The sequence below is a fragment of the Arvicola amphibius genome, chromosome 14 (genome assembly GCF_903992535.2).
Source record: "Arvicola amphibius chromosome 14, mArvAmp1.2, whole genome shotgun sequence".
NCBI lineage: Eukaryota > Metazoa > Chordata > Mammalia > Rodentia > Cricetidae > Arvicola > Arvicola amphibius.
The window spans coordinates 295,008-319,121 of record NC_052060.1 but is presented as its reverse complement, the minus strand read 5'-3'; the positions used below and the strand labels follow the sequence as shown (position 1 = coordinate 319,121).

The following is a 24,114-nucleotide window of genomic DNA, read 5'->3' as shown; positions in this document are numbered from 1 at the left end:
AAGCCTACAAGTTAAAATATAACCATTAAAAAACTAAGAAAAGACAGGAAGTGGAATTAGCCTAGATGTCTATCCACAGAAAAATGGAGAATGAACATATAGTACATATTCACAGTGGAAATTTACTTGCCTTAAAGAAAAATGGAATTATGAAATCTTCTGGAAAATGGGTGGATCTCGAAAATACTGTATGGAGGTCACCTAGACCCAGAATGATGAACATCACAAGTTCTCTCTCTTATGTGGCTCCTAGCATGAAATGTTTAGGTTTGTATGTTTAATTTGGACTGTTTACAAAGAAAGCTAGAAAGACCCATGAGAGGGGAAGAGGAAGAGGTCTTAAGGAATGAGGGAGATAGCAGGATAGACTAAAGGAAGAGTAATAATCCTACAGGTTAAAGTTTAAATAGGATTAGGGGCTTGAAGACAGAGGAGAGGAAGGTGTGGGGTAATTTAGCCAAAAGCAAGGATCTATGAAGACCTGTTATGGAAACCCAACACTTTGTAGGGTAATTAAAAACACAATTTTTTGAAATAATGAATTTGAACACAGATACCTTATGTGGGTGCATAATGCTTCCCACTAGAAGACATGAAAACCTCAGTGTTCAGCCTGAGATACTTCCTTGTGAGTTATTGGCTAGGGAGGCTCAGAGGCTCCATAAACAACACAGACTATTGTCATTGTTCTTGGTTGCTGACCATAAATAGATGTTAATGATGCATCTATTTATGAAGATGAAGATGCATCATATGGTGGTAGGATGTAGAGAAATCAAGCTGTAACTGACCTGAAAAATTCCTCCCTGCTCGCTTTGGTAGCATCAAAATTGCTATGCAGGCTGCGAGGGGTGGGGAGGAGAAAAGTCCTCCAGTGGTATACCTAGTAGTGAATCTTGCCTTCTTTAAATTGACTTTCCAGGTAAAATATGTGAGCTCACTATTTGGTGCAATACAGTGGCGAGAAAGTGATGGGGTAATCAACTGCTTTTGGACTGAACTTGAGGCCTGCTCCACAAGAGAGAATTCATACTTGGTACTATAAGCCCTATCAAAAGTCCATGACTGGGGAGGTCCTAGGTTATGGGGGGTAACTTAATACTTTTGTCTTACTAAATGGATATGTTGTCAAATTGTTTTCTAAATATTTGTGTTTGTATACGTATATTAGTGCTTTCTTCAATTTTGGCCAGAAAATCTTCTCTCTGCAGTGGGCATCAGTTAATAAAGAGGATCATAGATGGCCAAATCACTGAGAGTAAGTGACCATTGAATATCTATATCAGCACCTCAGGGAACCTGGTGGAAGAAGGAGAAGGAGATTAAGAGGCAAAGGATGGGGAGGAGTGTTATGAAGTACTGTCTTTGAGCACCATGCAGTAATTTCCCAACTCACAGCAGTTACAGTTAGCAGCATTAGACTTGCACAAGATGACACCAACAAGATCAGCTGACAGTCCAATAAGCATCACCAGTCTAAATCAGTGCCCCTTTTGGACTTTTTTTTTTAACAACTAAAAATGATTTCTTTTAATGTATGAAGAAAAAAATTTGAAGGAACTCATATTCATTTAGACTCCTGTGAACAGTGACATTTTAGCCATTGCGTTTTTATCTTTTGAAAAACACAGCAGGACAAGGTCTGTCCGATCCTACCCAGCAAAAGAAGTCCCTTTAGACTTTTAAGGTGGTTTTTGTTTGTTTTAAGGAGAGGACATGAAGGAGGAAGAGGGACATGTTGAGGGTGCCTGGAGAAGTGGGAGGGAGAAGATAAGGATTATTATAAAGATACATAGTTTACATGTACAGAATTGTCAAAAATACAAATGAAGAATGCTCTATTTTAACAAAGAATGTTTCTATTGTTGTGCACTTGTGTTTCAAGTTTATGAATCTTGGTACAGATATAAACCAAGAGTGTCATGTGGAAGCAATTTCTGGGTCATTGGATTTAAGATTAGAGTCTGGGTTGGCATTATTTTGCAGAGCAGGAAAAAGTTGCTATCAGGATCTTGCATTGGCTAACTTATTTTATTTTGGACTACAAAAGTCTTGTTCAAATGAATTTTTATATTTACTAATTTTTATGGAGTAGAAGACTAGAGAGCAGTTTCCAGAACATATGACATAAAGCAAGATGTCAGCAAGGATGAATGGAAAGGAATTGACTGGAGATAATGGAGTTGAGGAAATTCAGCTTGAGGGAAGAGACAGGAGGGCAACTGCAATCTTGGCAGTGTCCTAACAGTGGACTTGAAAGAAGGAAGATAGAGTTTGTGGGGGTCAACATCCTTGGTGTGAAGAGACTGAAATGAGACCAGGTAGTGCCGTGTTGGTGACAACCACGGAGGCTAAGAGAAAAAGATCAAGTGATCTCATCACCAGGATGGAAACCCAGAAGCAGCACCTAACACATCAAGATGCATCTGCGTGGCAGAGGGTCTCACTGTAATAACGTGTGGATCTGTCTCTGGTTGCGCTCCCATCATCCAGCAGAAGAGAGCATAGAGTGGTAGTGTAACAGAAACCGAAAACACTGTCTGGTTCCTGCCTCTCTTTCCCTGCCCCCGCAGTGCCCCTCTCACCGCTGTGCAGGCTCCTTGAGGAGGAGCTAATGGGGCTGACCTCTGGTCTCCCTTTTCCTGGTCGAGCCACATAATGCATAGGGAAGCATTGCTTCTTCAAAGCTGTCAATAAGGCTGAAGCAAACATGGACTGCAGGAATCCAGAAGGAGAAAAGGGCAAGTCCACAAAGGGCCTGGTGTGAAGACCTATGTATCCTGTTTGGATGTAGCATGGATTGCTATGGCCATAGAGGACTCTTGGCAGGAAAATCACCCTGATCTATCTAGGAGTCTCTGGAGGTGGAAACCCATCCACACAAGGCCAATTGGTTGGCATACACACTGTAAAAGTGGTTGTTTGACCTGGTTTCAATCTCTTCACAGTCCAAGAAGCTACAGATTTTCTTCAGTCCTAAACCTAGATGTAGTTAGAACGGCGGGCTGCGTCCCGCCACCCGGCTAGCTTTACCCAAAATAATTACACGGAAATTGTATTCTTTTAAACACTGCCTGGCCCATTAGTTTCAGCCTCTTATTGGCTAATTCTCACATCTTGTTTTAACCCATATTTAGTAATCTGTGTAGCACCACGAGGGGTGGCTTACCAGGAGAGATCTTAACCTACGTCTATCTCAGAGAGGAGAAGCATGGCAACTGCCTGAAGCATCTGCCTGACTTGGCTTTCTTTCTCCCACAATTCTGTTCTGTCTACTCCACCTACCTAATTTTCTGTCCTATTAAAGGGACCGAGGTAGTTTCTTTATTAACCAATGAAAGTAAAACATAGACACTCCTCCATCACCTAGAGGTTTCTCTCTTGAGAACTCAACAAACAAACAAAACAAACCCCCAAAACCCAGACAGACAAAAAAATCCTTACCTGCGAGGCAGGATTCAACAAAAATGGTTGAGATGGCTAAGGAAAGCAAAGGGAAGTAAGGTCAGAGAGCAAATTTCCAAGTCTTTGTTTAAATCACCCTTGCCAAACTTAAGGGAACATGGGAGACACATAGCCTCCAAGGGCATCCCTGTCATAGCCTTCTCCTGGCACCAGCCTTAGAGAAAACTATGGGAACCACAGAGGTCAATTCTAGCAAACCAGCTGACTTGACTGTCCTTTGCTTTTGACTGTAACTCCACTCAGGCATTGGGCCTGGCAGTATCTACTTCCGCTATTTACACGGATTGACTGTAGCTGCCTCAAGTGTGAGTGTGGTGATGTGGCATTTTGGTTCACAGAAAAGAGCACTGGAGGCCACCAAGCAGTCACTGGTGGGGAAGGCAATGATAATATGGGCAAGGTAGAGAGGCACGATCAGCTGTTTGCTGTCACTGCATTTAGATGGGAGTAGGCAAACTCCTTTGTATGGAGCCAGTAGTAAAAGTTAGGATTTGGGAGGCTGCATGCTTGGTGACAACTGCTCAGCTTTGTCCCAGAGATGCAGAGAAGCATTGCCCGATTCCCCGGAAACCTTTGTTTATGGACATAATTTTAAATTTCAGGTAATTTTATGCATTGTGAAATGATATTTTCATTTTTATTTCCCTCCACCATTTAACATTGTAAAAATCACTCACAGCTTGTAAACTGTGATTCATCAAAGCTTAATTTTAATCAGCAGGTCAGGCCAGCTTTTCATAAATCTTCAAATTCCAACCTTTGGAATATGAGCAACTTTCTAGTCTGTGTATGCTTGGACTCTCCTGTCAGCTTCTTCACACTGCGAAGTCCTGTAACCCTCAGTTGCCCCTGAAGCTAAGCATTTTCAATTATGTAATTTGCCCACCACATGTTATAGGATTTTCCTGAATGAGCAAATATCTTTGGACCAGCCCAGAGTTTTCAAAGCAAATAGCTCTCTTCCTTCCTTCCTTTCTTTCTTTTTCTTTTTTCTTTTTGTTTATTTTTCAAGACAGGGTTTCTCTGTAGCCCTGGCTGTCCTAGACCTCATTTTGTAGGCTGGCCTTGAACTCAGAGATCGGCCTCCTGAGTGCTGGGATTAAATGTGTGTGTCCTATGTGAGGAGGAGCCTCTTATTCTTCATCTCCACAGTGAGCCCACTTGGACAGAGGCCTTGTATATTCCAACTGTCTAGGACTCAGTTATATGATATCTGTGCATTGCATAACCTCTCACACAAAACAGAAGGACATGAGAGGAAAGTGAATGTTCCCAGCTGATACACAGGAGCAGAAGTGGTATAGCCAATAAAGGGCTTGGAGTTTCTGAGCACCATTGACAGGAGCAGGTGCCATAGATCTGAAGGTCTTTGTGAAGGAGATGAGACTGTAGGTGAGCCTGGAGGCAAGACTAGTTGTTGATTTCTGCTGGGATGTAAAAATGTTTAAGATATGGTGGGAACACTTTGCTGGACATATGAAATGGAAAGAACAGTGTGAGCTTTGGTGATGTTCTCAATAATCAAGACACTAAAAATGGATGTGGCTTATTAGGATAGCAGATCAGTAGACATCATTCAATATCATATATTAATTACATTATTAAAAGGCTTCTAGCAGGATATGAATTTGTAGTGCTAGCAGGGGATAGACAGAGATGGGAGACTTCCCAGTGCTCATTGACCAACCAGCCTAGACTAATTGGCCGGCTTCAGGTCAATGAAACAAACAGTTTCAAAATAAGGTGGCCAACAACACAAGGTTTTCCTCTGTTAAACTTACAACACACAAAATCCTCTTAAAAACTTCTGGGGACTAACTTTATCTTGACCTCATGGATCAGAGAGCAAAGTTTCAGAGAAGTATGGTAACCACAAATTCAGTTAAGAGCCATGACTAAACATAATATTTCTTTGCATACCAAAACTCCAGATTATCTGATATCGAGACCAGTGGTTCCCAACCTTCCTAACGCTGTGACCCTTCAATACATCTCCTCATAATGCTGTGACCCTTCAATACATCTCATGATGTGGTACCCCAATCATAAAATTAGCTTTGCTGGTACTTCATAACTATAATTTTGCTACTGTTAGGAATCATATTGTAAATATCTGTGTTTTCTGACAGTCTTAGGTGACTCCTGAAGGGGTTGTTCAACCCCGAAAGGGGTTGAGACCCACAGGTTCAGAACCCCTGATCTAGACTGACCTTCGGAAAATTAGAGAACTGTGAGAAACACTTCAGAGGACACTAGACTAACAGACAAATGAAAGATGATTATCTTGCAGCTCTGCTTTCTTTGTTTCTTTTTCTTAAATAAATACTTTTTAAAAGAACTGAGGTGCAAAAAGAAAATACTTCCAAGGGGTAAGTGTGAGCTACTCAAGAAAATTCCTATGACTTTTCCCTTACTCTGTCTGACTGTTACCCACTGTCTAGTCTTCTCCTTAGTAATAGTACATTTAGGGAAATGTGTGTACAAGGAAATGCATGTAATATGTGTAAATACTGGGAAATAGACAAAGAACTGGCAATTAAGGCAAACTTCAAATATGGCTTTCTAAGCTTTAGAGCAAGTTACCATCTATAGAAAGCTATTCTTGAAAGATACTGAATCAGAGTCAGAGACTACCCTACTGGTAAAGTTTCCAGAAAGCCTGAAGTCTAGACAAACAGGAACAGAGACACTCACCGAGCATCAAGTTTAACAGGAGAGCCATGAGCCAGGCAGCTGAAGACGATGTTCTATGTGAGGCTGGATCTAGGTCTCAAGCAGCAATGCTGGGTTTGAATCCTGCTTGTGGCAGGAGTTTTATCGGATGGCCCAAAGCCGTGGGCCCAGGGTCATGGAAGACAGATGTGCTGAGCTCAGGGATGATAGAGCAGATGTGCTGATTTCAGCATGCCTACAGGAAGGGAGGTGACTGAGAGTGGCGAAGATCCTGAAAAGGGCGTGGGGGAGGCTCTTATTGTCCTCTCTTCATTGTACCGAAAGCTTCGTTCAACCTTTCATTGCTTCATTCTCTCTTCTATGTATATTAGTTCTCATAGGGGAAGGTAGGTACCCAAGTATGGTCCTCTTTCATTAGAAGCCTAGACCATAATTAGCCTCCAAAGGTGAGGTCTGTGGGGCAAGTAAGTCAATTTGAATGACTTGATTTCCAAATGAAGCACCTAGAGAACATAGGGCCTAGAGGTCAATGAATAAATGCAAATATCTCTTGAAGGCCCATCTGTGATCATGATTGGGTATTTATCTCTGCTGGTAGGGTGGGCTTTTCTGCCTTCACCCAGCTTCCCAAGTGCTGAAAAGAAGAAATCCTAATACTTTGCTCATTGTGCCCACCTTTGGAACTTGGATGGCCACAGTGATGAACAGATAGCTTTTCCTAAACTCAGGTAACCTTCAGTCTAAATTATGAAGGAAACAAATTGAGCCACAAATCCCTCAGGCTCCTCAGTCCTCTGACTTTCTTTGCTGTTCAGCACGCCTGCCTTTCAAGAGCTATCAGACCGATTTGTGGAGCACGCGGCTTCACACACTGATGCTGCCTTCACTCTTTCTAACACAGTCAATATTCCCTGGTGATGTGCTATCTTAGTTCACTTGGCATGAGACGTGGATTATCATAGGATTTAGGCTTACTGCTGAATTTCTCTGTTTATTTGTTTTAAATATAATAAAAAGATAACACCATATATAAGTTTATTAGAAAAGGGAAGACTTTGGGGCCTTGAGGAGGAAGAAAGAACATTAGAAAGTATAATTTGGAGAGCTAAACATGACAGGGCTTTAAAGCGAAAAGACTGGTTTCCCTTTAACACTTGGAGGGGAATTTCATTGTGAGTGAGATTGAGGGGACACACAGAGAGGGTGTTGTGGGAGGAGACCAAAGGAGTCTTCGCAGTGCTCCTGAGAAAATCCCTGTGAGCAGTATCAGGCCAATCCTGAGAACAAAGGAAAAGTCTAACATTTTATAACCTTTTAGGAGTGGCAGGAAGTTCCGCATCACGTGATATTGTTCAACACAGCATGCGTGACAAAGAGCATGGAGAGCTATCAGTCACAGCACACATTTTCTTAGCTCTGTCCCAGAGAGTGCTGCAAGGCGTCATTCGGGTCTGGTCTAAAGGAACAGGCCCACATCCTAATACTAATTTTCTTCAAAAACAGTTTTCAGCAGCTGTGAGTGCCAGATAATTTGTTGACTGGAGTGAGTGACTAGGTGAATAAAGGCTGGTTTGTAATACCAAAGGAGTAAGTCTAATAAAACAATAGCACAAAAACATCTGTTGTAAGAGCCGGAAGTAGGAGAACTTTGGGGACACAACGTAGGAAATGACTACTTCTACTTGGGGAAATTTAAAGTAGGCATCACTTGATCAGGGCTTAAGAAGTGAGTGAGTGGAGTGTTGGCAAGAGAAAAGCTGGGCTGAGCAGGTGCAAACAAAAGTACAGTTGTCCATTCACGGCATAACAGGTAGGCAGCTGAGGTGGGCGGATGGTGGGAGCGGTCAGCATTCTAGGACTATTGGGTCAGATTGTAAGTAAAATGCTCTGCATTCTCTTCCATCCTTTGGGTCCCTGACACAATAACAGTTTACCTTGAAAAGTAAAAGCCTTGGTTGTACCCTGTGGGCAAAAAGCACCCTGGAGAGTACATACTTGAGGTTGAGAAATGTATTTCACATATGAGATTGAGTGAAAGAGGAGGACGGAGGGGAAAAAAGTCAAAATAGTTTCCTGATGAAATACCTTAATAACACATGAGGAAAGGAAAACGAACTTGCCAGTCAGCAGAGACGTTATTTCATAGGACACAGGCCGCTATTAACGGTATTTTGCATCTGTTGTGGAACTTTTTGCTCAAGCACAACAGCTCATTACCATCCTAATCAGAGCAGCCAGAATGACCCACAAGGGGCCTTTAACAAGATTGGCCTGTGTACATTCCCTAAGAGAGGCGGGAGAGGGAAGATAGGGTCTCACCTGAGGTCACAGCCACTACCTCCTCCCGTGTCGCCCATCCCAGTGGAGGCAATTCTGCCCCAGCTGCAAACGGGCTCTGCAGGTAGGAGTTTTTATAGGAGGTGAAAAGTTAATTGCAACAGGGAGAGAGGCCATAGAGCTGTAATGTGCCATCATGCTGGAACCTGACTTTTCAGTGATACAGCTCTCTTGGGGTTACCCATGACAAATAAGCTTGCTGCTTCAGCAGGTTGGATGTGGGTGGGACTATTACTTTGAACTGTTGACTGGGGTAAGACATCAGTTCATGTCTCTCCAGTAAAAATTCCCACAACAGCATTGTAGAACATGTGTTCTGGTTTCAGCATGGAAAAACTGGAAGGGAGGACCCATTAATAGAACATTGGATGGAACTTTGTGGCCCATGCCTGTGATACTAGCATTCTAGAAACTGAAACAGTATTAATCCAGTCTGTCTCAAAAGAGAGGAGGGAGGGGAAGGGTGAGGGAGACAGTAGGGAGAGAGAGGGATGGATAGAAAGAGAGGGAGGGAAGGTGAGAGAAAGAGAACTCACTGGACCACTGACCCAGTTCCAAGTGTAGTGTTTAGAGTGGAGGACAAAATGAATAGGATGTTTGTCATAAATCTGCAAGGCTGTATTGGGCTGAGAGCTTGTAGAAACTCAAAATCTTGAAATTATTTTATCTAAAACATTTATTTATTTTTCTTTAATGAGACTGAGTCTTTGCCAGCACATACGTGCACCACATGGGCTGGTGTTCCAGGATGCCAAAAGAGGACACTGGATTTCCTAGAACTAAAGTCACAGATGGTTGTGGGCCTCCTTGTGGATACTGGGAACCAAACCTGGGTCCTCTGCAAGAGCAACCATTGTGCTGAGCCATGCCTCATGTTTTTGTTTCTTTTGTTCGTTTGTTCTAAATTTTTATTGTTAGACCATGTCTCACTCTGCATCCAGGCTAGTTTGGATGTTTGTTGTTTAGAGTGTAAACAATGCTGGCCTAAGACTTGTGATAATTCTCCTGGTTCAGCTTTTGAGAGCTGGGATTATAGACAGGCTAGAGAAGCTTTTTTTTAACTTATGAGAAAAACAACAGAAAATAGGTGTCTGTCTGTGTTCATTCCACAATCAAATGACCTACTAATAAGCCCTCTATTATTTACATTCTTTTCCATCATTGGAGAATTTCATACACGCCCATAATATGTTTTAATCAAGCCTCTCCCCAATTCCTTCCTCTCTTATTCCCCCAGCCACTTTTACCTCCAAAATTCCTATGCTCTGTTTCTGAGCCCACTAAGCTGTCTGTACATCATGGGTGCAGGATCATCTATTGGAACCTGGGTAGCCTCTCAGAGAACATATTCCTGACTAAAATTGAATCTCCCTCTCCCATTAGCCAGGAATTGCAATGGCTCCTCAGCTAGGCTCAGGACTTCATGAACCCCTCCTCCATCCACAATGAGATTTCAGCTGGTTTGATGCTGTACAGGCAGGCTGTCATGGATGCTGGGAGTTTATGTCTGCAATATTCCTGTCATATCCAGCAAACACTGTTTCATCGCAGAAACTATCACAAGCTCTTACAATGGTTCTCCCCCACCCCCAAATGACACCTTATGACTGTATAGTTATGAACCTTGCTTGTCTGTTCATTTATTTATTTTCATTATTGGGGGAAGGTTGGGCATGTGCATATGAATGTGTCTTGCCTGTAGAAGAAGGATCCCTTTGGAGTTGGTGATAGACAGCTGTGAGACACATGATATGGGTACGGGGATTGAACTTGGATCCTCTAGAAGAACAATACATGCTGCTCACCCCTGAAACATGGGCTGGAGAGATGGCTCAGCAGTTATGAGTACTACCTGCTCTTCCAGAGGATCTGAGTTCAAATCTTTCTTGATACCTATGCCATAATAACCCCTGAGGGTTGGGGCTATTGACTGGGTATACCATAGATGTCACATTTAGAGCAGAACACTACACAGTCTTTTTTTTTTCTCTGTATGTTGTTGACCAGTTGTGAATCTCTGTATTAATTAGCATCTACTGCTAAAAGAAGCTCCAATGGGGGTTGCTTCATAAATCTATGGGTATGTAGGTAAGAACTCAGGAGGCAGTTTTTACTATGTCCACTGTGCTTGCTAATTTTTTATGCCAACTTGACACAGGCTAGAGGCATTTTAGCAGAGTGCAGCTCAAGTGAGAAATGCCCCATTTGCATTTCCTTGATTTAGTGGACCCATTCCATGGGAGGGTGCAGCTCTGGATGGGTGATCCTAGGTTCTATAAGAAAGTAGGCTGAGCAAGTGATAAGGAGCAAGCAAGTAACACTCCACCATGGCCTCTGTTTCAGCTCCTGACCAGGTTCCTTCCCTGACTTCCCTCGATTACAGACTGTAATGTGGAACTCACAGCTGAAATAAACACTTTCCTCCACTGGCTGCTTTTGGCTGTGGTATTTTATCACAGCAATAGAAACCCACTCACTTGGGTAAATTCCCAAGAGTGGGATTGCTGGGTCCTGGGGTAGGTTGATCCCGAATTTCCTAAAAATCCGCCACACTGCTTTCCAAAGTGGTTGCACAAGTTTGCATTCCCACCAGCAATGGATGAGTGTACCCCTTACCCCACAGCCTCTCCAGCAAAGGTTATCATTGGTGTTTTGGATTTTAGCCAATCAGACAGGTGTAAGATGGTATCTCAAAGTTGTTTTGATTTGCATTTCCCTGATTGCTAAGGAGGTTGAGCATGACCTTAAGTGTCTTTTGGCCATTTGAACTTCTGTTGAGAATTCTCTGTTCAGTTCAGCGCCCCATTTTTTAATTGGGTTAATTAGCATTTTAAAGTCTAGTCTCTTGAGTTCCTTATATATTTTAGAGATCAGACCTTTGTCTGGACTCTCTGAATGTGGCTGACCGTGGAGGCTGACTGTGAAGCAAAGGACAATGGCGCTGGGCTTTGATTCTTCTACATGGATGGGCTCTGTGGGAGCCTTCTCAGCTTGGTTGATCACCTTCCTGGACCTGGGGGGAGTTGGGAGGACCTTGGTCTTAACATAGAGTAGGGAACCCCGATGGCTCCTTGGCCTGGAGAGGGAGGGAGGGGGTATGGGTGGAGGGGAGGGGAGGGAAGAGGGAGGAGGAGGGGAGGAGATGGAAATTTTTAAATATATATAAAGAAACCCACTCACCAAAATAAAACTATTAGGTGCTCCCCTAGGGCCTATGATCTACATAACCATGGATTCTTGGCCTAACTAAATTTCCCAGACACGAGCTCTGTTGTGTAGAACAGGCCTTAAATCCAATTAGAAGTGCTTGGTTATGCCAAGAGTTGTGTGTGTGTGTGTGTGTGTGTGTGTGTGTGTGTGTGTGTGTGTCTGTGTGTGTGTTTAAATTGGAGTGCCCTTAAAAACATGAAACCACAGCATGGCAGTGCATGATCTGAATGTACAAAGGTGAATAGTGAAATAGGAAGAATTTTAAGCCGTGGAGGATGGGAGGCAGAGTAGAGGAGGGAGTATGGCAATGACTTACTAACACTGAAGACCTTTGAAAATGCATAAGGAAATCAAGATGTTTCCTAAAATACCTACATATATAACAGGGGTTTAAATGAAGTTAGGCTATAATGGGAGAACAATAACTCCTCCAGACATCATAGCCTATCAAACAAAAGCTCAGTGACAGGTATGGGTTAACCCTTTTCAAGCTGGTACCCAGCACATTTTTCAAACACATGGTTAAAGTAGCTAGCTGAGTCCACTGCTGACATTTTCCCCCTAGCAATGTGCAAAGAAACTTCCAGCACTATGGAACCTAGCTAGAAGGGATAAAGCTTGATTTCTGTATTCTATAGCTCAAGTATCTGATATCTTCAGAATGAGGTCTTTCTATTAAATTCTGGAAAGTAACCAAGACCAGTGGTAATAGCCTATAATGTTTGGAAAGGGCTGCCTATGGGAATCCACCGACCAACAGCTTGAAAAGGGTTAACCCATACCTGTCACTGAGCTTTTGTTTGATAGGCTATGATGTCTGGAGAAGTTATTGTTCTCCCATTATAGCCTAACTTCATTTAAACCCCTGTTATATATGTAGGTATTTTAGGAAACATCTTGATTTCCTTATGCATTTTCAAAGGTCTTCAGTGTTAGTAAGTCATTGCCATACTCCCTCCTCTACTCTGCCTCCCATCCTCCACGGCTTAAAATTCTTCCTATTTCACTATTCACCTTTGTACATTCAGATCATGCACTGCCATGCTGTGGTTTCATGTTTTTAAGGGCACTCCAATTTAAACACACACACAGACACACACACACACACACACACACACACACACACACAGAACCTGCAGCTTCTGTCTTTCAGGGTCTGCATTGCCTCACTCAAGGTGATTATTTCCAGCTCCACTGAACATTTTATTTTGATTTTTATCATTAAATATAAGTCTGTTACTGAAAAAAAACTAAACCAAACCAAACCAAAAATCATTCTAATCACAAGGACTTTAAACCCCAGCAGTGACCCTGTCAGTCTGGGGCACTGTGGCAGCTGAGAAATACACAAGACATGGAGGCTGTGGCTTCCCCTGGGGTCGCAACAAGGCCACAGTTGTCCCCTTTCCTGCAGGTACAGGAGTGAGAGGCTCAAGGCAGAGAGGAGATGGCAGTCAAGAGTGGCATCCATGGAGGAGCCTGCTAGCCTGACTGCCTAGGCCGCATCCACTGCCTGCTGCACCCTGCTGACCCCAAAACTTGCCCCAGAGTTTTTATGTTCCCACTGGGCTCTCCTGAGCTTTTCTGGACTCTCTGGGAACTGCCCCTAAAATGAAGCATTGTAGCTGAGAGGCTAAGAGCCTGGCTTTGCTGATCAGGAAACCCCAATCTACTCCCCTTTAGCCACATTCCAGCCATGGTGTTGTGAACAAGAGCTATGACAGCCCTTTGGGGGTGGTTTTGCTGGGTAGGATTTGCCCTGCTTTTTGCTAGCATGATCAGTTTTTCATTTCTGCTTTCCCTTAGGTAATGAGTGTTTATGTAATTTGATCTTGATTAACCCATATTCCTGTTCCTCTTTTCAATGGGAATTCAACAGTGACAAGTAGTTTCTCTGACTCCTCAGAGTAGCAACAAGAGGGGAGGCCAGCCACTTCCTAGTGCCAGTAAGTCCTCAGTCTCCCATAGAAGCTTTCCCGGACATCTCTGCTCCAACCCTAGGCCTTGCGATGGACACAGACTCTCATGAGAAAAGGCCCCTCACCTCAAGATTTCTGACTAAATGGATCACCATAAGCCCATGAGAAAAGAGGAAAGAGGCACTATTCAGGGAGGTCCTGCTGCGCGGGGAAGCATGGCTGGCCATCATGGACTGTGCTGCCCTCCATGGAGGACCAGGTCCTGATGGAGAAATGCGGTCCCTCTGCAGTCCCACTCACAGTTTTGTCCTGGCGCACTGGGAAATCCCAGTCTTCCTCACTAGAGAGGGGATGGTTTACTTTGACCTGTGTGACCAAGACTGCTTATTTTCCCATAGGCCCCACCCCCTTGGTGCCTGCAGCATCCCTGCTGCACACGTTCTAAGCAGGAGGAGAGTGTCCTTTAGGCTAACCCTTTTATTTACTGGAACATGTTGCCTACTCTTGGCAAGAAGGTAAAGGTGTGGAGATGGCTGTAATGTTCAGAAAGGCTAAAGTCATCTAGTAAAGGGAGGAAGAGGGAGAAGAGACCTGGGCATTCTGCACATTCTGTCATCTGCATCCTCACTCATCGCTCTCAGAAATCTCAAGACTGGTGGAAGCAGCTTACTAAAATGCTATATTCATCTTAACTCCCTGCTGGGAGCTCTTCCTGACTCCCCACTGCACCTGACTGAAGACGGACGACAGTTAGAGATGAGTTTATTAAAATCAGTGCGTCCATCTTCATGCCACCTGAGGAATTCTTTCCAACAAATTCAACTCAGGGATTGAGTGTTGTATTCAGCAGGGTGTGAGGGGTAATGGGGGCATATCTCCCCTGCCCATGCTGCATGACAGATGAGAAGTGGATCTAGCTCTCCCACACTTATGGCCTCTGGGTCAGCTCACCTGCGCCATTACCAGCAGGATCAGCTCTACTGAGTTGCCCAGGTAAGGGAACAGGGCCTGCTCTTCTGAGTGCTATAGCCTGTGTGATGCTGGGCCAGCTCATCAGTTCTCTTGACTTCAGGACTAGTTCTTCGACCTGCAAGAGGTGGCGAGGGGTGAGGGAGAGGAAGACATATCCCTCTTGCTCACACCAACATACAGCAGATGAGGGGCAAGACTACATCTCCCACACTCATAAAAACATTGAACAATTTTAAAAAAGATTTTCCAAGCCTTATTTGTATTTCATCTTTTGAGAATTATGTTTAGTTCTATGACCATTTATTTCTTTAATTGATTTTATTGAACCATACATTTTTCTCTGTTCCCGTCCCTTCTTTTCTCCTCCCCTTCAACCCTCTCCTATGGTCCCCATGTTCCCAATTTATGCAGGAGATCTTGTCTTTTTCTACTTTCCATGTAGATTAGATCCATGTATTTCTCCCTTAGGGTCCTCATTGTTGTCTACGTTCTCTGGGATTGTGAATTGTAGTCTGGTTTTCTTTGCTTTATGACTAAAAGTCACTTATGAGTGAGTACATTTGATGTTTATCTTTCTGGGTCTGAGTTACCTTGCTCAGTATGATTCTTTTGAGATCCATCCATTTGCCTGCAAATCTCAAGATGTCACATTGTTTTTCTGCTGTGTAGTACTCCATTGTGTAAATGTACCACATTTTACTTATCCAGGGACATTTAGATTGTTTTCAGGTTCTGGATATTATAAACAATGCTGCTATGAGCATAGTTGTACACATGTTCTTGTGGCACGATTGAGCATCCTTTGGATATATACCCAAAAGTGGTATTACTGGGTCTTGAGGAAGGTTGTTTCCTAATTTTCTGAGAAACTGCCATACTGATATCCAAAGAGGCTGTACCAGCTTGCACTCCAACCAGCAATGCAGAAGTGTTCACTTTACCCCACAACCTCTCTAGCATAAGTTGTCATCAGTGTTTTTGATCTTGGCCATTCTTACAGGTGTAAGATGGAATCTCAGAGTTGTTTTGATTTGCATTTCTCTGATGGCTAAGAATATTGAGCATTTCCTTAAGTGTCTTTAAGCCATTAACTTTAGATTCCTCTGTTGAGAGTTCTCTGTTTAGGTCTGTACTCTATTATTTTTTACTGGATTATTTGTTTGAGTTCTTTGCATATTTCGGAGATCAGCCCTCTGTCTGAAGTGGGGTTGGTGAAGATCTTTTCCCATTTTGTAGGTTGCCGTTTTGTCTTGTTGACCGTGTCCTTTGCTTTACAGAAGCTTTTCAGTTTCAGGGGGTTCCATTTATTAATTGTTTCTCTCAGTGTCTGTGCTACTGGGGTTATATTTAGGAAGTGGTCTCCTGTGCCAGTGCGTTCAAGTATACTTCCCACTTTCCCTTCTATGAGGTTCAGTTATGGCCCATTTTTGATTGGGTTGTTTATTTTCTTGTTTAAGTTTTTGAGTTCTAGTCACTAACCTTCTGTCAGATATGAAGCTGATATTTTTTCCCACTCTGTAAGATGCTTCTTCCCTTGCATGATGGTGTCCTTCACTATACAGAAATTTAAATTTTCCTGAGGTTCCATTTTAAATCACTAGCTTTAATTCTGCTGCTATTGGGGCTCTGTTCAAAAAGTCCTTTTCTGGGCTAATGAGTTCAAGTGTAATCCCTACTTTTTCTTCTATCAGAGTCAGATATCAGGCCTTATGTGAGGATCTTCGATTAAGATGGAGTTGACATTTGCGTGGGGTGAGAGATGAGGATTGACTTTCATCCTCCCACATGAAACCTTCCAGTCTGGTCAAAACCAGTTGTTGAAGATGCTGTCTTTTTTCCAATGTATATTGTTTTCTCCTTTGTCAAAAATCAGGTGTCTAAGTACTATGTTGAACAGGAGTAGGGAGAGTGGACATTCCTGTCTCATCTCTGATTTTAGTGGAAATGCTTTGAGGTTGCCTTTATTGTACCCTGTATATTGCCTTTATTATGTTGAGATATGTCCTATATTCCTATTCTCAGACTTTTATTGTGAAGGAATGTTAGATTTTGTCAAAGTTCTTTTGTGAATCTAATGAGATGATCCTGTGGTTTCTGTTCTTTAGTGTACGCATGTGGCTGATTATGTTTATTTATTTATGTATATTGAATCATCCCTACATCTCTGAGACAAAGCCAACTTGATCATGATGAATAATCTTTTTGATTCCTGAATTCTGTTTGCAAATACTTCATTGAGAATTTTAACAAAAACAATATTGGACTATAATTTTCTTTTGTTGCGGTTATTCTTTGTCTGACTTTGGTATTGGTACAAAAGTAGCTTCATAAGGAGTTTTGAAATTTCACATGGATAATTTGACAAGTATTAGCATTACTTTAAAAAATATGGCAGAATTATCCACCAATCCATCTATCCATGAGCTTTTTTATTTGGAAGATTTTAAGTTACAGATATATTTCACTGGGCATTATGGGTTTATTTAAGTTATATAGCTAATCTTCATTTAACTTTGGAATGTTGTATATATCTAGACATCTATTCATTTATATTATTTTTTTGGTTTGGTAGAGCATAAATTTTTAAAGACTTATTCTTTTTTTCTAAGTTTGAAGCTAGCCTGGACTATAGAGTGAGTTCCAGGAAAGCTAGAGCTACACAGAGAATTCCTTTCTTAAATACAAACAAACAAACAAAATGAAACAAACAAAAACTAGTCAGAAAAAAGACCAAGAAAGGCACTACATACTCATCAAAGGAAAAAAATCTACCTAGAGGATATTGCAATATTTAGGATCTATGCACCAAACACAAGGGCACCTAAGTACATAAAAGAAATGCTACTACTGCTTAAATCACACAGCAATATTGGGAGACTTTAGTACCCCACTCTCTTCATCAGACAGGTCATCCATACAAGAATGAAACAGAGAAATTGTTGAGCTGACAGATGTTATAAACCAAATGAACCTAACAGATATCTATAGAACATTTCACACAAACACAAAAGAATATACGTTGTTCTCTACACCTCATGGAACTTTTTCCAAAACTGACCACATTCTTGGACACAAAGAAAGTCTCAACAAAGACAAGAATATTGAAATAAGATCCTAAATCCTATCAGACCACCACAAATTAAAGTTGGAAATCAATAACAGAAAGCTTACAAAGTCATGGAAAATGAACAATTCACTTCTGAATAAAAAATAGGTCAAGATAATTAAGAAAAAAATTAAAGACTTGAATGAATACAACATACCCAAATTTATAGGACCTGATGAAGGCAGGTCTAAGAGGCAAGTTCATAGCACTAAGTGCCTATATTTAATTTAAAAAAAATGGAGAGACCTCATCCTAGTAACTTAACAGCACATCTGAAAGCTCTAGAATAAAAAGAAGAAGGAGTAGACAGCAAGAAATAAACTCAGGACTAAATCAGTAAAATAGAAACAAACAATACAATACAATGCAAAGAATCAAGGAAGCAAAGAATTGGTTCTTTGAGAAAATTAATAAGATGAACAAATATTTATCCAAATTAACTAAAAGGCAGAGAGAGAAGATGCAAATTTTAACAAAATTAGAGGTAAAATGAACAAGTTATAAAAGTTAAATCAAGATCAGATAAGCAATTTAAGGAGATCTATTTAATTCAAAGTCTTAAAAAAAAGTCCAAGGCCAGATGGTTTTAATACAGAATTCTACCAGACTTCCTTTTGTTATATCATTTTTAAAACTTATTTATTTGCTTTACATCCTGACCCAAGCCTCCCTTCCCTGATTTCCTCCCACTTCTCCCTCCTCCCTACCTCAATGTTACCCCTCCTCTGTAATTTCTCAGAAAGGGGTAGGCCTCCCATGGGCTTCAGCAAAGCGTGGCATATCAAGGACCTCTCCCTGTATTTAGGCTGGGCAAGGCAACCCAGCATGAGAGAAATATTTTCTTTCATTTTGTCAGGTATATTTCAACTTAATTTTTTCCTTTGCAGTACAGAAACATTTTTAGCTTCATAATATCCCATTTGCCAGTTCTTGGCCTTACTTCCTGTGGCACTAGAGCCCTATTCAAAAAGCCTTTGCCTATACTTATGGGTTAAAGCACACTCCACACGTCCCCCTCCAGCAGCTTCAGGACATAAGTCCTTATATTAGGGTTCTTGATCCATTTGGAGTCGAGTTTTGTTCAAGGTGAGATATAGCAATCTAATTTCATTCTTCTACATGTTAGACATCTTGTCTTTTAACCCTGTTCATATCAGGACAACAGTAGAAGAAAATAAAGTAAACATTTTCATTTGGGCATTTTTGCTGTTCGTGTTGTTAGTCTCAATTTGAAACCAATTGTCTTTTACATTTTTAAATTTTAAGGAATCAATATTAAGTAAAGGTACCTTTGAGATTTCCTGTTCCCATATCTAACCACAACTATACCTCAAACACTCATAATTTTAATTCTCAATCTATTTTTAGACTATACCTGAAACTTCTTAAAAAATTAAAACTGTATTTCTATATTGTAAGCTTTATGAAGCCAGTGGTTTGGTAAGTTTATACATTCCAAGAGGTTTTTCTAGGTAGTTGACAGGGTGTTAGGAACAAAAGGAGACAGGGAATGATTATTGAAGAGATTAAATCCCAAGCTAATTTTGACTCTTCTGCAACATTCCAGTCTTCACAATTATGAAGTTTTCATCAGTCAGTTAGTTTTGTTCTGATATTTAAAATAGGTTTGGGATTTTTTTTTTCAGAGAATCTAGGTCTCTGATTTTTCACCAAAACCATTTTGACAAGGCAGCATGTTAAACAAACAAACAAGCACACAGAAATAAAACTTTCCTTTGCTCCTTGAAGGGTTGGCAGAAAGGAGGGTTGTTAAAATTTGTGAATGGTGTGGCCCCAAGTGTAGCATTCTGAAAGGTCTCTTTAGGAGATGTCTCAAAGTCCACTTACCACAGCACCTGCTTTCTCCAAATCTCTTTTCCTCCAAGGCTTTGATTTTCTGATCTAATGCTAGATTCTTATCCTAGCTGCTTTACTTTTCTGGTCCTGTTCCCTACCCTCTAGAATTTTCTTATATATTTTGTTTTGTGTACTTATGATACTCCTTTTTTTTTTGGTTTTTCAAGACATGGTTTATCTGTGTAGCCCTGGATGTCCTGGAACTTACTCTGTAGACCAGGTTGGCCTTGAACTCATAGAGATCCACCTGCCTCTGCCTCCCACGTGCTGGTGTTAAAGGCATGCACCACCACCACCCGACTTTATTCTCCTGTCTTAATTAAGAGAACCCCCCATAAGCTGTCATTTCTGATTCAGAGGCTACAACTGTATGATCTGTGAATTTCTATGAGAAATATGCTTAAAGAAAAGTTAGAGTACAGTTAGTTAAGTACAGTCTAGCAGGAAGGAAGCTGTAAGACTGATGAAGGAAGGTGAGCACACAATCTAACCAGGTTTGGAATTTTGTTGAGATCTAATTTGAACCTAAGAGTACTTAGCTGAAAGACTCACATGGGTTTAAGGGTCTTTATCAAGAACTATAAAGCAGGGATTGACTTCATTTTCAGCTGAGGAGAGATATTCTGGAGGTCTATAGCCATGACCATATGCCTCAGCCCAAACCTCTGATCTCTGTGAACACTTGTCCACAACTCTTGAGGTCCAAGGTGATTGTCAGAGTGACAGACCTGACTGTGATTGCTCTGCAGTGGATCTTCTCTTCTGAGTCACTGCAGGAGACAGTAATGTGAGAAGATTTCTCTCTTGCCCTTTGCAGACAGGGTGTCAACATGATTGCATCCTGGCAATGATATATGAATAGAAATTGCTGGGTAGTACTTCTGAAAAATCCCTCAAAGAAAAGGGGCTGACTCAACTGGGAAGTGTCTCTGTTCTTCCTTCTTTACGCTCAGAAGGAGAATGCTGTAGTTCTGGTTTTTATAATAGAAGGCATGTGTTGAGAATGACAGAACAGTAAACTAGAAGAGTCCAGAACATTGAAACAGATATCAAGTGCAGCAGGAAGATAGTAAGTATCATAGATAAAGGCCAGACCTTGAAATAGAAGGGATTTTGCATCAATCTTTGAGCCAAGTACATATCTATAAACCCAAAACTGAGGATTCGACAGGCCCCCTAGCCCTAATACAACAGACGACTTCAGGGGGGATGGTCTAGCCTGCAGATGGCAGGCTGGCTGCATCTCCACTGAGAAAGAGGCGGGACATCTGCAAGGGAAAGATGGACCTCCTAAGCATTCCCCCTCCACTCAGTGGCTGGCCAATTTCAATACTGGTCTTTTTCAGCCTTCGACCTTTACAACTGGAAAACTCATAACCCTTCCTTCTCTCAGGACCCTCAGGCCCTGACTGCACTCATAGAACCTGTTCTGATTACTCACTAGCCCACTTGGGACGATTGTTAGCAGCTTTTCAGGTACTCCTCACCACAAAGGAAAAACAGCGCATTTTCTTTGAAGCCCATAAAAATGTCCTAGGAGCTGATGGCAAGCCAACACAATTACCGAATGAAATAGATGACACCTTCCCTTTAACTCGGCCCAATTAAGACTTCAATACTCCAGCTGGTAGGGAGTACCTACGTCTTTATCATCAGATTCTATTGGTGGGTCTAAAGGGGGCTGGCAGATGCCCCACCAATTTGGCTAAGTAAGGGCAATAATACAAAGGTCTGACAAAACACCTGCAGGATTTTTAGAAAGATTATTGGAGGGGTACAGGATGTATATCCCTTTTGATCCCATGGCAGCAGATCACCAGGCTGATGTAGTGATGCCTTTTATAGGCCAGTCAGCACCTGATATTCGCAGCAAGTTACAGAGGATGGAGGGACTGCAGGGATACTCCCTCCAGGATTTAATGAAGGAGGCAGAAAAGATTTTTAATAAAAGAATGACGCCAGAGAAAAAGGAAGAAAGATGGCGTAGAGAACAGGAAGAGAGAGAACACAAGCGAGATAAAAAGTGTAGCGGTGAATTAAGTAAGATCTTGGCCACAGCAGTATGTAGTGCAGAACAACCCAAGAAGCGCCAGGACAAGGACAAGGGAGACAAAAGGCGGCTGCGGGTGGACCGAGACCAATGTGCCTATTGCAAAGAGAAAGGACATTCGGTCAAGGACTTCCCAAAATGACCAGCTGGACCAGGAAGAAGCTGGTTCCCGTCCTGTCCCTGGAAGACAGTGATTAGGAATGTCAGGACTCAGAGCCTCCCCCTGAGCCTCCCGTAACTCTCCTAGTGGGAGGGGCAACCTACCAACTTTTTGGTATTTAGTCCTCACCCAAGCAAACGAACCTTTGAGCTCAAAAACCTCTTGGGTTCAGGGGGCTACTGGGGAAAAGCTATACCAATGGACCACTGAGAGGAGAGTCAATTTGGGTACAGGGGAGGTGACCCACTCTTTTCTCATAATGCTGGAATGCTTCTACCCACTGTTGGGCAGAGACCTCCTGTCCAAAGTCAGGGCACAAATTCACTTCTCAGAAAGCGGAGCCTCAGTCACTGACAACACTGGCCAGGCTCTTCAAGTTCTAACCTTAAGATTAGAAGATGGACATAAACTGTTTGAACTGCCCCTCCAGGGATACCTATAGAGGACAAATGGCTCTGTGATTTCCCCCAGGCCTGGGCAGAAATCATGGGTATGGGGCTGGCAAACAATCAACCTCCCTGGATAATAGAACTAAAACCATCGCCAGTCCAGTTTCCTTAAGAGCTGTGAGGCCCGAGAGAGGATCAGGCCCCACATTCAGAGACTTTTAACATTGGGCATCTTAAAAGCCTGCCATTCCCCTTGGAATATACCCCTTCTCCCGGAAAAAAAAAAGTCAGGCACAAAGGACTACAGACCAGTCCAAGATTTAAGGGAAGTTAATCACCGCACTATGGACATTCATCCAACAATGCTCAACCCTTATAAACTCTTAAGCACCCTGCCTCCAATGCATGTTTAGTACTCAGTACTTGATTTAAAAGATGATTTTTTTCTGTCTGAGACTTAGCTCTCAGAGCCAGCCATTGTTTGCCTTTGAATGGAAGATCCTGATTCGGGTGTTTCTGGTCAGCTCACTTGGAGACTACCACAGGGATCCAAGAATTCACCAACCCAATTCAATGAGGCCCTACACCAGGACCTGGCCAGTATTCGCACCACCAATGCAGAGGTAATCCTACTCCAATATGTAGATGACCTCCTGCTGGCTGCAGAGACTGAGCAGGAATGTCTCAAGGGTACTCAAGCCTTACACACCTGATTAGATGAACTAGACTACAGGGCATCTGCCAAAAAGGCACAAATCTGTAAGAAGCAAGTGACTTATCTGTGATACCTCTTTGAGGGCAGACAGAGATAGTTAACAGACAGTCAGAAACAGGCGATGGCACAAATTCTCCCACCCATGGGGGCACGAGAAGTCTGAGAGTTCCTGGGGACTGCTGGTTTCTGTAAGCTATGGATACTGGGTTTCGCTGAGCTGGCGGCTCCACTGTATCCACTCACCAAGGCCAACATCCCTTTCTATTGGGGAGAGGACCAACAATGGGCTTTTGACAAAATAAAAAGGGCCTTCCTTTCAGGACCCAGCTTTGGGTCTTCCTAATCTCACCGAACCATTCACCTTATACGTGGATGAGAACAAGAGGTGGCAAAAGGGGTGCTGACTCAGAGACTGGGGCCATGGAAGAAGCCAGTGGCCTACATCTCCAAAAAGACGGACAATGCGGTGACAGGATGGCCCCCTTGCCTCCGTATGGTAGCCGCAGTAGCTACCCGGGTCAAAGATGCAGAAGCAGTGACCTTGGGCCAATCACTGACTATAATAGCAGTCCATGCCTTAGAGACAGTTATCCGCCAACCCCCTGACAGATGGCTCTCGAATGCCTGCATAACCCACTACCAGTCATTATTACTCAACCCCAAGCATATTACCTTCGCTTTGCTTGTGACGTTGGTAAACCCAGTCACCCTGCTCCCCAATTCGGAACCCACTGTTTGGGTATTTCATGACTGCCATCAGATATTGGCTGAGTACCTTGGGACCAGGGGAGATTTGACTGATTGCCAGCTTCCTGATGCGGACCATACCTGATTCACAGATGGCAGCAGCTTCTTCAAAGAAGGTGAGCCCAAGGCGGGGGCAGTGGGCGGCGGTGGTAGATGGACAGACTACCATATGGGCATGGGCACTGCCACCAGGACCTCTGCTCAAAAGGCAGAGCTAATAGCCCTTACTAAGACCCTAGAGTTAACAAAAGGACAAAAAGTAAACATCTATACAGACAGCCGTTATGCATTTGCAATTGCCCACGTTCACGGGGAAATTTATAAAAGGCAGGAATTGCTATCCTCAGCTGGAAAAGAGATTAAAAATAAGACTGAAATTCTGACATTATTGAGGGCCCTCTTCCTGCCAAAGAAGGTGAGCATTATTCATTGCCCAAGGCATCAAAAGGGAGACAAGATGGCCGATGAGATAGCTAAAAAGGCCGTGCTGAACTCAGAAATATTATCCCTGTGA

General features: G+C 42.5%; 1 protein-coding gene and 1 pseudogene across 3 annotated transcripts in view; one reads left to right on the top strand and one right to left on the bottom strand.

Annotated features, from left to right (window-relative positions):
- Positions 1-6,358, bottom strand: part of Cd5l (CD5 molecule like) — a 13,360-nt gene extending 7,002 nt beyond the window's left edge. For 2 of the 3 annotated variants that reach the window (XR_005283093.1, XM_038311103.1), the window contains exons 1-2: positions 6,160-6,358; positions 3,445-3,480 (exon numbers count right to left, since the gene is read on the bottom strand). Coding sequence is in view for 2 of the 3 variants with exons in the window: in XM_038311103.1 (XP_038167031.1) it covers positions 3,445-3,480; positions 6,160-6,187 (64 nt within the window). In the remaining variant the exon portion in view is untranslated. The remainder of the gene's footprint in view (positions 1-3,444; positions 3,481-6,159) is intronic. The other variant, XM_038311102.1, reaches the window with a different exon arrangement.
- Positions 6,186-24,114, top strand: LOC119801132 (annotated as a pseudogene).